Source organism: Carassius auratus, chromosome 14, assembly GCF_003368295.1.
Source record: "Carassius auratus strain Wakin chromosome 14, ASM336829v1, whole genome shotgun sequence".
NCBI classification, from domain to species: domain Eukaryota; kingdom Metazoa; phylum Chordata; class Actinopteri; order Cypriniformes; family Cyprinidae; genus Carassius; species Carassius auratus.
The window spans coordinates 25,259,088-25,272,493 of NC_039256.1; the positions used below are offsets into that span (position 1 = coordinate 25,259,088).

The 13,406-nt window shown below is 39.5% G+C and overlaps 1 protein-coding gene across 8 annotated transcripts in view; it reads right to left on the minus strand.

The window, feature by feature from the left end:
• diaph2 (diaphanous-related formin 2) overlaps positions 1–13,406 on the minus strand; it is a 381,616-nt gene that overhangs the window by 161,992 nt on the left and 206,218 nt on the right. For all 8 annotated transcript variants that reach the window (XM_026280881.1, XM_026280882.1, XM_026280884.1 and 5 more), the window contains 2 exons: positions 5,127–5,225; positions 451–545 (listed from right to left, as the gene is read on the minus strand). In XM_026280881.1, the coding sequence (XP_026136666.1) occupies positions 451–545; positions 5,127–5,225 (194 nt within the window). The remainder of the gene's footprint in view (positions 1–450; positions 546–5,126; positions 5,226–13,406) is intronic.

Below are 13,406 nucleotides of genomic sequence, written 5' to 3' on the forward strand. Positions count from 1 at the left end.
CAAAAATTATGCTTGGAACTGAGGTTTATCAAACCAGAGAATCTAGTTTTTCGCAGTCTAAGGGTCCTTCAGGTGCTATTTTGCAAATTCCAAGTGGGTTTTTGTGTGTCTTCACTTTGATAAGATTGAGTCTGGCCAATCTGACATAAAACCCAGATCGATTATTTTCTGAACCCTTCCCCAGATGTGTGACTTGACGTAAACATGTTTCTAAGTTCTACAGGCAGATCTTTAGACCTCAGGACTTGGTCTTTGCTCTGATATGCATTTTCAGCTGTTAGACCTTTTATTAAGATGTGTGTGTCATTCCAAATCATACCCATTCAATTTAATTTGCCACATGTTCTAGATCTACAAGGAATACGAATGTTCCTGAGCTAAAAAATAAATGTTTCAAGCGGGGGATCAAGCTGCATTATATGTGAAAGTGCCTATGCACACACAACTCACCTGGATTAGTGCTTCACTTAGCCTCTCCTCATCCACCTGCAGCACGATATCCCGAATCTCTTCATAAGGCAGCCGGAATGATCCCAGGAAAATTGCTGTTTGGTTGGGGGGCAGGGGGGTGAGGGAGGGAAAAAAAGTAGGAGTTATTTTCTGGCCCTGTAGTTTAGAGTGTTATAGTGTTCACCTCACTCAGAAATGACCATGGGACAACGTCAATACATTCTCAGGTGGATGGTAAAAACACTATTTGAGTGTTTGTTCCACTTTGGGCCAATTGGAAGTGAAAGAGAAACACAATTTTCTGGCAACAATAAAAGCAGCTAAAATAACCTCAGATTTGGGGCCCTATCACCAGATAATGACTGCACATCTTAAACTTTCACCCAGGTTGAAATGCAGAGAACCACAGGTGCAATTTACCCAACAGCTGAATTTGATAACCTCCATCGCTTCTAAAGGGAAGAATAGTCTGTAATTATAGCATATAGCTTATAGTGCATCGGTGGGGGACCGAACATAATTGTACATTCTTGTCTGAAGCAGTCACTGCATTGAGGTTAAAATTACCTTAACATTCATGTAGATTAAAACAGTCAAGAGTTTTCCAGTAGTGTCTGGAAACAATGCCGAGCAGAACCTGACTTTGTTCTGGGAAATTATCACAGTACAGAAAGGATTGAAGGGGTTGCCCTTGTTTTTTACCACATACCTCTAAGCTATTTCAGCGAATGTTTGATGGGAATGCATGGCTGAGTGGATCTGCTGAAGATGATACGTGATAGTCTGTTCTCTGAAATAAGTATTTATTTGGTCAGATTCCTCTGGATTGCATCAGCCAATGAACGCAAAGGCCCTTGTGCTTCACCCCACCATCCAGCTCTCTGGTGTGCAGGTGAATGAGGTCCAACTTCTGATGAACAATGATTTAATAAACTCTCATTCCCACCAGCTGATTGACCGAGTCTCTGTGAAACTATGCTCTATTTTCTGCAATTCATTAGTCGGCCATCTGCGTGTGACAATATGCTGGTTTCTTCAGAGAAAGGAGAGTTCTGTGCTTTTTTTTTTTATTCTACTAGATGAAGGTAGAGCAGACCAGGCAGCATTTCAAAGCAGGGGGCTCATCTGGCAAAAACCGGACACAATGGCATAGGAAGAAATTCTTATTGTAGCTTCGGTGTGCCAAAACACACCACGAGGTTTTAAAACAAGCCTAACAACACAATACAGCCTGGCTATAGGGATATGCTAATGAAGCAGCCATCAGTAGCATGATGAGCCAATCATCAAGAGTACCGCATGCCAATAAACAAACAAATGGTTAATCACTGAATGTGGTGAGTTTAACAACCCCCAGTCAGAACTTATCATATTTGTTGCAAAAAAATAAATAAATAATTTAATTGGACGGCAAATGCTTTCGCCTCATCTGTTGATTCATTAGCATAATTTACACATTCACAGTGAGTGAATTATCCTGAGTTTTTCCTCGAACAAGTTTGTCCATGACAGATGCATCCCATAATTCATTTCCGTTCATATCCACTCGTACTCATCAGCCCGGGGATTTAGTCACATTTTTGCACTTTTTTTTTTTTTTTTCAGCACAGCATACCTTGCAAGTCCGCCAAATTGCAAGCATTAAGCAAAGAGAGCACTTCTGCCCCATATATAAAAATGCTATCTATACTAAACCGCCTCCACACACAGGCAGAATTTATAGCAACTCTCATTTTGTTTTAAGTGCAGTCTGCTACATGCGTAAAAAAAAAAAAAAGGAATGCTGATCGAGGGTTGATGTGATTCTTCTGGAGTTGGACCAAGGAAGGAAACAGAATGCTGGGATTGTTAAACATGCTAACGGACCTCAGAGCTATGCTGGGTATCTCTGTGTTAATAGAGGAGCATGACTTCTTGCCTGCTTTGCTCGGTTCCTCCTACGTGAACGACACTCGCGAGATTCACAGCCTCTTCGTCACATCTGGATTATTGTTTCAGCTGTGCAAAGAGCCACACCCGGGCCCCGGGTCCAGAGTAGCAGAACAAATATCCAGCTTCCCTTTACACTCACAGTGATGTGTGGGATCATGTGTGAGTCTGTGTAGGTTGCTCACAGGCCCCCAGGATCAAGGAACTCAACAAGTTTTCCTAGAATTTCATTGCCAGAAAATGAAAGTGTGGGCATTGTCCAGTCAGCCCACAGATTGTACTCTCAGCATGAGCGGAAGACAGCAACAGATACCTTGGGGTATGAGTAACTCTCTCTTGTCCTAGGAAACAGTTGCACAATTAAGTTAGGAATTAAGTTGCACAAGTACCTTGGGTCTTTTTTACAACCCTGGATCAACCCTGTCTTTGAGGCCCCAATAAAATAAAATAAAATAATAAATAAATAAATAAATAAATAAATAAATAAATAAATAAATAAATAAATAAATAAATAAATAAATAAATAAATAAAAATAATAAAATAAATAAATAAATAAAATAAATAAAATAAATAAAATAGTTTGGCATTTAAGATTCTTTTACACAATCTCTTTCTGCTTTCCTCCTTTCTCGGTGAGAGATGACAGATTTGTGGCTGAAGTGAATGTGTAACAGCACTCCCACTCGTGTCCTAGCATTAGTTACTCCAAAGCCTGAAGTGATGTGTGTGCACAGTATGCGTGTGTGTTGCATCAAAGGCAGGGTAAAGAACTAGCAGAGATGAGAATGAGAGAATGAGAATGTGAAAGTGAGTGAATGAGTGAGTGAGTGAGTGAGTGAGTGCATCTTTTCTGTTAGGGCCATCTCCATCTGCTCCAGCTCTAATCATAGAAGAAAAGAAGAGAAGAAAAAAGAAAAACACACACAAACATGGCCTTGACATCATCTACCCTTGTTCCATGTTATATGAGCATGTTACATGATTCATGAAAATGCCACCCCTTTTGTAGCATTAGTATTGACTGACACAAGCATCTCTATTATTACTGCTCATGGTAAGTGTTAAGGATTTGAATACATTCTAACACTACATATTGCATTAGTTTTCAGTCAATAACTCATTCCAAGATATGAATGTTACAATACACTGTGCAGTTTTGTTAAAAAAAAAAAAAAAAGTGTGCTAATACTGTTCTAAGCAATGGGACCCACAATGCTTTTATGATAAATATGAAACAATCAAACAAACAAATCCATGTATTAATTTATCCAAGCCATATCTAGGGACCAGAAATGAATGGGCCATTCAGCAACCCTGTATAAAACTCTAGTAACTGCATATGTCCTGGAAATCACCCAAGAATCATTATAGAGAGGTACAAGCACAAGTCTTGTCAGAAAGCACACACACATAGTTATATTTTTTTATTATCCATGTTAAAACAACATTTGGATAATGTGGCTTAGCAAAATGTTCTTCAACAGGAGCCGTGTAGCCAGACTTGGATCTTCATCTTACTCTATTCGCACATTTAAATTGCACTGATGTATTCAATTGGAATCCAAGTACTCTCCCGGCAAGGATGAAAACAAGCATGGGTAGGACATATACTCAGGTGGCTGGTTATTTTAGCATTTGCTATGAATATTTCATGAAGTGTGATATTGTATATCTAAGGTGTTCTCCTCTCCAAGACAAAGAAGCCAACATTTCCAACGAAGAATAAAATTGCATTCTCATGCTGCTTTCATCAATCAGAGTCCAAAGAGTCACAGGCATTGTTGAGAGCACAATGAATTCATGCACACACACATATAGCCTCTCCCTGAAGATTCAAGAGCGGGAGAAAAAGTGGCAGTGGAAGAGAGACAGAGTTACTAAATGACAGGAGGGTCTGGCAGGCTGATCAATACGGGCTACAAAACAAGATGTGTTCAAGTCCAAATAGTGACATCAGCAGGTAGTTTCTTTTGGTCCAATAGAGAGTCAAACTCAGTGCCACAGGGTAATGTTAAAGTAGAATTCTAAGAAATGGCCAAATTTAATTAAACTGATTTTGATAAATAAATGAATTGTGTTTTAAGCAAAAGAATTGTACTGACCATTGATTTTCATTTACATGTTGGGATAAGAATGAATGAATGAATCAAAACAATCAATTTCCTAGATGGAAGCACTCTTGGTTTGGGGGGAATTTTTTTTTTTTTTTTTTTTTTCTGAGGTAAGGATGAGGCAGACATAAATAAAATGCTTTGTCCTTTTTCCCGTTATCCTCCTATGTGTTTACGATACAGCTGATATCAGAGGAATTGGGTAGAATCCATTGTCAAAAAACAGCACCCCCAAAACCTGTTGCAGGAAGAGCAAATACTGACGAATGCTGCTTGACAATTCAAGAGGATACGAGGAATTTCAAAGCTGACATGATATGTAGGAACAAGAAAACAAACAAACACAAGAGAGCAGAGGAAAAGTGTCAGTCAAAGCCTGACAACATTGCGGCTATAGATTCAGCAGCGATAACCGCTTTCAGTACAGAGAAAGTTGCTTAGATCCATCTTTTCCAGAATGGAGTAAAAAATACCTAGGACTTCTCTTAAAAATAAATAAATATATATATATATATTCTAAAGACAATTCTTTGGAGACATATGTAACTTCTTTGGAAGGAAGAACAAAAAACAGATCTGGAGGCTCTTGGCTGGGTGTTAGGGGACACAGATGATATGGAATGCTGATAACTTACACAGATTCTGGGCTGTCTTGGCATCCAGAATTCGCAGCTCTTTTGCTTTTTTCTTGAATTGTGTCATCCTGTCATCTGTTTCTTCCACGTCCTTTTTCACTGAAAGCAAAAAGACAGAAGCAGAGGGTAGCATTAATTATCAATTATCCGTTTGGGGGGTGGGTGGCAAATTCATTTTTTTGGTGGTGGTGGAGGGGCTTGGGGTAGACATTTGCAGATGCTAAAGGTTTAACAAATTTCAGACATCAAGCATAAACAGAATGACAGTACAAACTGTGATTACAGGAAGAAGAAACATACCACAGTTTTATGCTGTTATGTAAGGTGTACTGAGTGGCTCTTATCTCATTATACTGTTGCTAAGGTGCTATGGCTGGTTCCTATGTGCTTGGTTACTGGTACAAGGTAAAAACCCAATATTTCTGTGATCAGAGACGAATAATCGATTCGTTTCACACTACCTTCATGTATTTTTTGTATTTTTTTTTAAGTTGACTGCTGTCGACATTCACTGTGTGGCCAAAACAAATGAAACATTCTTCAGAATATAATTTGCGCTCCTCAAAAGAAAGTCAGTCACATGAGTTTGGAATGACACAAGGTAGAGTGAATGATAACAGAACTGCCAAAATAGATACTTCTTCTAAGTCATACGTTTGAGGAAAAGTGGGTGCCCGCCTAAGCGAACGTCGCTAAAAAAATAAAAACTACGAATTGTATCAGAAGAATGTATTGTATTATTTTGGATGTGGTCTTGTCATACGGCTAACCAAAATGAAAAGCATGACTCCTGAGCCTTGGACCACACTTTTTATGAGCTCCCGCTGTAGCAATAAAAATGACATATGTTCCTCTATATAAGGTAATTATACATATGGCACCTCGATAACAGATCCAGGGTGGAAAGCATAAGGACAGAGAAACGCTACATCATGGCAGATGTGTCACGATTAAACCAAGACACTGATGCATGTCAGACTTCCTTTTTATAGAATGACATATAAAAAAAAATATAAAAAATCGAGGGAGGTAGGAGAAAATGGAAAAGGAATAGAGAGAGAAAGGTGAGACAGAAAAACAGCAAAAGAAATAGACTAGAGACGACGTGCTAAAAAGACCATCGGTTTGTGACTGTGGCATCACTTGAGGTCACTCCCTCACTCCCTTTGAGGTCTGCTTGAAGAGTGACACAATGTGTCAGCAAAATCCTCGGCCGAATCATTGTCACAGTCAGCTACCAACTAACTAAATTAGAGCGCAATCAAGGCCGTAGCTCTGGGACCCACCCGAGGGAACGAGAAAAAGAGAGAGAGAGATTCTGGTTAATACTCAGGTGAAAACAAAGACAGAAGAAGCCTACGGTTGGCAGATTGCTTGTGGGAGTAGGAGCACACCTCAGTGCTAATCATCACAACTCCACTATTTATTTAAGCCCAAGATGGAAGTCTCCCAGGAAATCGCTTACAAACAAGCCTCTCCCAAGAAATCTGCATATGTGAAGGAGCTATCAAAGCAGGAGCATCTCCTAAGCAGGTGGATTTGCTGCTGGCTACAGGCCCTTTGCTGTTGTGTCAATAGCACTGTGGTACTGATGAATGCTGGTTTTGGACTGGAAGTGATGGTGACTCTACGGAGTCTGCTCAGTGAGTTGGATCTTCTGCGAGTTTGATTTATTTATTTATTTTGATGCTCAGGTGTGCTCAGGCCAAATGGATACCAAGTAATTAATTTGTGTGAGCATTTCTAACAGGTGATGGCACTTGCTGTTCCAAAAAGTTATTAATTATATATCTCATTAAATCCAAAGTTCTGAATTGAAACTCTAGATGATGCAGTCCAATAGGTATAATTCAATTAATGATACATAATTGCATCATTATAACATGGCACAGCTTACTGGTTTTCTCCATATCGGTAGCCAGTGAGCTCACCGTACAACATACACATACTTAGCTAGTGTTTGCTGTAGCAGTAGAAGCACACTTCAAAAACCCTCCATCTTGCTAAGCTCCACCTGTATAGATCTGCTACGGGGTGATCATGTATACTATGGGGGTTATTCCTATATGGCATATGCATAGAAACAGTATTTTTTACTTGCTCTCTGCAGTATGTTGATGTATCGGCAGTAGCAAGTTTCGGTACATGTTCTGCCGCAGGAGCAGCGTAGCAGATCTATTCTGCCAGTACCAAACACATGAACATGTTCATTGTTGTACATTACCATGCCAATACATCCAAGAGTTGTCATGACAGAAATAAACCTCACAAGCTGATAACAGTGCTATGGATTTATAGTGTATTTTAGAAGCTGGAAGTTTTACTTTCACTTTTTTTATGACTTTTCTCTGCTTTCCTTACTTTTACGGTCTCTCAAATATGTCTCACAAACGATGACACAGTGAGTCCATTCCAGGGTTTTGCACCATTTGATAGATAGATAGATAAACAGATAGAATATTAGGAAACAGGGCTTCTGAAGGATCTTAATATTTTAGGGGAAGGGCTGCAGGTGAAGGAACAGCTTTCGGCCATATTGTGGAGCTCAAGATACCCCCACCACCCCCTTAGGCACATTGTCACTCCCTTCCACCAGCTGGCTCTCCCACCTGGGTAGCCCACGCTCTCAGCAGGATGTTCTCAACACATCCTCAGGCTCTTCAGCTGTTAGAGATCCGCAGCCCGCCAGGCCTGCGCCTCCTCAGTCGGAGCGGTGCTGGATTAATGAGAAACAGGCACAACTCAGCCCATCGCTACCATCCACTTACGGTGGAAAAGGGCAGTTTGGGAGGCTTTGTTTTTTGTCTGCAGCAGGCTTGCTGATTCAGTTACACTCTACCCTACGTGTTGATGTCAGAGGTTCTTATCTGCTGGCTTGCAACTCTTTGTAGTGTTACAGGAAGTGGGATCTTGCAGAACTGAATAATAATAATAACAAATAAGAATTTCTAATACAAAACATTAGTTTACGATGGGCTACATTTCCACCCACTGTCCATCACTGATGATGGGAACAGGACTTCTGCCCAAAAAAAAAAATGCATGCAAGGAAAACAAGACACAAATTTGTAACAGCCAAATGAGCTAAGCCTCTTGATCTACCCCTCTAGAATATGCTTAGAGTATTGACACAAGCAAAAGACTCACAAAGCAGGACGTGTTCACCACCTCTCCAAGAGGCTAAAACTGCTCCTCCATTTGATGAGCTGTGATTTGTGTCAAAACTGTTTATTCAATAAAGCATTTGTGAGGCCAGCCACAAATATTGGATGAGAAGGCATGGCTTGCAAATCTCCAATCCAGTTCATCCCAAAACAATCTGACGGAGTTGAGGTCAGGACTAGTCCAATTCTTCCACACCAAACATATCCAACCATGTCTTTATGTTCATTTGTTTTTTTATGGGTCCTGTCTTTGATTCTATAGAAAAACAGTCCTTTAATTCTTTAAAATGCATAATTTTTATTCCACAGAAGAAATAAAACGATGCAAATGATGACACATTTTAATTTTTGGTTGTGCTAAGTAGCCAACAGTTTAAAGGATTAAAATACAATCATCACCACTGTTGAATGACGAAAAGAAACAAAGATCTACATTAAGTGCTTCCCTAAAACACCATAATGAAGTGTTAGAGAAATAAAGTTTTATTCCGATGTAGATAAAACCTTTTTGGTAGTTTTGTGTTAAATACAGTAAAACTAAATAAACTGGCCCCTCACAGCTTACAAGTTAACTTACAAGGAAACAGGCTGTGTTTAGTGAAACAAATACAGATGGCTCGTTAAGATTTTATGGAGAACCACATTTATACAAAGAAATTAAAGTCAATTCAAGACACGTTGAATACATGGAGGACATAAATAACATGAATGAATACAAGAAAATGTAATAAATAATTGAATAAATGGGCCAGCTATTGACGAAGAAAAAAAAAGCCAGGTGGTTTTTGTTATAAACTGACCGTGAAGGACTGATTATGTTCGGGGTGTTTCGGCGCAATAAAAACAGCAGTATTTCAGAGTGATGCTTCAGTAATGCGATCCATTAGAAGGAAAACACAAAGTCGAGAGGTATTCGGGGGGAAGGTTGTTTTCAAAATGTTAGTAAAACATTAGCAGTACAAGATTGCTCCTGCCAACGTAATCACATACATGTGTGTTGAGTCCACAGACAATGTTATATGTAGGGATGAGAGAATAGCTCTTGGCGGCCATGAGAGGTGAAATGCAATAGCAATAATAGAACTTACGATAAGAAAAGCAATCAAAAAAACGGCAACAGAAAAACACACTCAAGTTCACACAAGCCCTTTCTGTGATTTTTGGACAGAGGGCATCCCATGGGAGCTCCTCATTTCCAAAGTTCTTCACATTTGGGCGTAGAGATTGTTTACTGGACTTGAATCCTTCTGCTGGGAGCTCTCCATGTGATATCTCCCCCCAGGCAGCCAAAGCCTTGAGCATTAGCAAGCTAAACACTACCACATGTTCACTTCCGGACCGAAATGATTCACCCAAGAGCAGTCACGGAGGCATAAAGCTCGAGATGGTGAGCGGAGGACTGAAAACACTGATGACAGGTCCTCTTAAAATGTGTTCAATGTCCCGGCAACGCATCAGACGAAGCAGACAATGTGGAGTCTGACTGTCCGCTGGGAAGAGTGTTGTCGGAACGCGCAATCTGTCTGGACTCATCTACCTCCGCAAAACTGACTGTCCAAACTTGAACAATGCCAATCAATATGAGACAGATTCTTTTCAGGAATTAAATCAGGCCTGGGTGAAAAATACTTCCACAATTAGAGTATGGTAAACAGGAAAGTTCAGTGGAAAACAAAGTTTCTGTCGTCATTACACACACTCTCATCTTGTCCCAAAAGTAGAAACACATATACACACTCACACAACGTTTAAGAATAGTTTTTGAAAGTCAGTGAGAGAAATTAAATGAAAAAGGAAGGTAGAAAGTAAAGTAAATATACTGTACAAAGAGTATGTATGTAAAAGAAGAGAAAAGCAAGGACAATATAGTGATTTTCTTATTTCTCAAACACACAACTGAGGTTTAAAAACATTATTTTATTGGAAAATTACAGCTGTGACTATTTCTGCCAGTGACTTAGGTTAAAGAAAGGTCTCTTTCTCAACCCTGCAACCAATTTATTGCCTGGATATAAGCCGACCACAGCGTTCCCACCATCTAGCCTCTCAAATGCATGCTCACACTCTCAGAAAAAGAAATCCTTTAGGGACAAACCTGAAACTGGTTCTTTTTCTTTCATCCAAGTGAACCTGTATTGATCGGATAAGGCCAATCAATAAGGAAATAACGCACACAAAATTGAATCGGAGCACGGCATAACGAAGATGTTTAATAAATGCTCTAAATCTGGGGTGGAGATTTTGCGGCGGAACAGGTGAGTGCATTTAGATGATGTGCTTTGGAAAATTACCGTCTGGAGCTTTTCATTTGTATCATTTGTGAAGTGATTCAAGTTGTTTTTACTCAAGTACCCGAGAGTTTGTTGATGTCAAAAGAGTCTGTGGGCCATAAATACAAGGGAAGCTTGTCTGAATGAGTATAATTCAACCTCTCTGAGAGATTTCTGATGTCAGGTTATTAGGAGGCATCTTTCCCATAACAACTTACCGTCGTGACCTTCACAGTGCTGGGGAGCTCAGTCAAAGCTGTCTAAGGTGAACAGCACCAAAAAACAGCTGGGGCAGAGGGCCGTGCTCTCCCATCCATGCAATTATCATCATCTTTAACCATAACAAGGGAAAAGGGGGAGGTTAGCACTAATGATAATTGTGATGGGATGGCAGGTAAAGCTTGATTCCTTCTAAGGACGATGTGATATGCCTGAGAGACTTTCAAAGCATGACCAGGTGCAAGGGTCGATAATACACTCCCGATTCTCACCCTGGGTTCTCCTGGTAGCCTGTGGAGACTAAGTGGAGAAGAGGCTAGAAAGGTCACAGCCTGACCCAATAACAACCGGCTCTCTAACAGTTTCATTATGAGTGAGAGACACACTGAGACTGAGAAACTAACAGCTGGACTTGGATAAGAGCTCAAGAGGATTGCCAAGCCCTATTTCTCTTCCTCATGTCAGAAAACTTTTGTTTACGGTAACCTCTGTGGTTGTGGGAAACACAAAGTGAAGCAATCTGTGAGCAAATACACTCATATCATGAAGTATCCAATGGATTTAGCGCAAACGACAAAGCAATACTGTAACCTCCACTTAATTTCCGATAGTGTTTTTTTTTTGTCGTGTTCGAAGCGGGACTTGCTCAAGCATGGCCTCTTTTATTGGTTTGGAGCTCACTTAGCACGCATATTCATACGGTAAGCTGGCAGAGCGGCACTAACAGCTCTCTCCTATATTATGACGATGCAGCGTGCGAAGCCGATAATAGGTTATCTCTCATATTAAATTCGCACAATCACATTTGTGTGAAATGAAAACAGGCATCTATGAAAGACGGAACACACTATGGATCGTACTGGCATTACGCCTTATCGGAAGGTCATTTGTGAGAATCCGTATCACCTGAATTTAACAAAGAGGAAGTGGCAAAATAATGAGCGAGGGAAATACATCATGTTTTAGAGACGGTCTCAGCTGTGTGAACATGAATGGCTTGTAGTTCTAAGCTGTGGTATTACAGTACCAAAACCCAACCATGTCTTTAATTTCTAGCTAGGCAGCTCAAGAGCACACAGAGTGTGGGAAGAGTCATTCCTCAGGGCTGTTAACTGGCCGCAGAGGGCTTTACATCCATGCCCTCTGGAATCAGGCCCTCAGCCAATGAGCTACGAGAAAAAATGGTTGGTTTAAGGGCTGGTTTGACCAATTGCATTTAAACCCCCAAACTTTCATTCTGCACTGAAAACAGATCCCCGAGGCATATGGCCAAAAAAATGGTTCATTTCTAGTGTCTAGAAAGAATCTATTACCTAACAAAACAACAGTCTATCTTTGTGATAGTGGGGAGTTTTACTGCAAAAACTCCCACTGACCTTTCCCAGGGTGCATCTCTAAAGCAAATAAGAAACTATTAGTAACACTCTAGAATAAGGTTTATTTGTTAGCATTAATTAAATGGGATAGATATCATAATATATATTACAGCATTTAATGTTTATTCATACATACACTGTTCATTGTAAAGTAATTTACATTTATAATACATTGACTAATATTAATTTATACTAATTTGAAAATACACTGTTTACATTTTAAATTGAATATGCAAAGGGCAAAAAGGTTTGCTTATTTATTAAATGCATGTATTTATTTCAGATGTATTTTTGTATTATTTTTGTTGTAATTGTATGATAATTATAATAAAAATAATAATAATTATTATTATATTTATTTATCACTGATTTGTGCTACTAAATATTTGTACAGCAATGTTTTTTTCTTTTTCCAGGACTCTCTAATGAACAGAAATTTCAAAGCGAATACAGCATTTATTTGAAATGTAAATATTTTTAAGTATTACACTTTTGCGCATCTTTGCTGAATAAAAGTATTTATTTATTTATATAAGTTAATGGCAGAGCTGAGATACTATCAGTGATACACTGCTGGGCACATGGCCTCTTATGACTCCCTGAGGTTGTGTGGCCATGTTTGCCTTCTCTGATGGAGATCTGTGGCCTTGAGACCAGTGTTGTAGTTGTTAGTCTGGCTGGGGAGGCTTTTAAAGGATCACTCTATCATTTGACGGGTGGGAGGTGGAATAAAAAACAAGAAATAATAATCTGTTGAGGATGGCTTTTTTCCACCTTATACTTTTTTTAATTACATATTTTTTAATGCAACATGTGGCTGGGTATTATTCTTTCTATCTTGAAGGTTAACCGATAAGTTCATCCAATTTGTTTGCCCTGGTGTGAAGAGGCCTTTGAAAATACTTTACGTGTTGTGTGTACAAATGTCAAAGTTTGCCTGGAGGATAACAATAAAAAAAAAAAAAAAAAAAAAAGTAGAATAAATAAAATGACTTCCCCTTCAAGGCAGCCTGGCATTACGCTTGTTAGTGCAAGACAGTATTATCTGTCAGAATCAAATCCACAGAAGGTATGAACAGTGTAATTGTAAGTCTCCACAATCCCACCGAAAGCAGTCGCCTCTGAAATTCATGCATTGCTGCTCTTCACAGACCTATGGATCCACTTGTCAAGCGTAAACATTTCCTGACAGGCACTGAATGCATGCATGTGGTTTCATAAGCTTTTCACAGTTCCCCCACGTCACTGTTT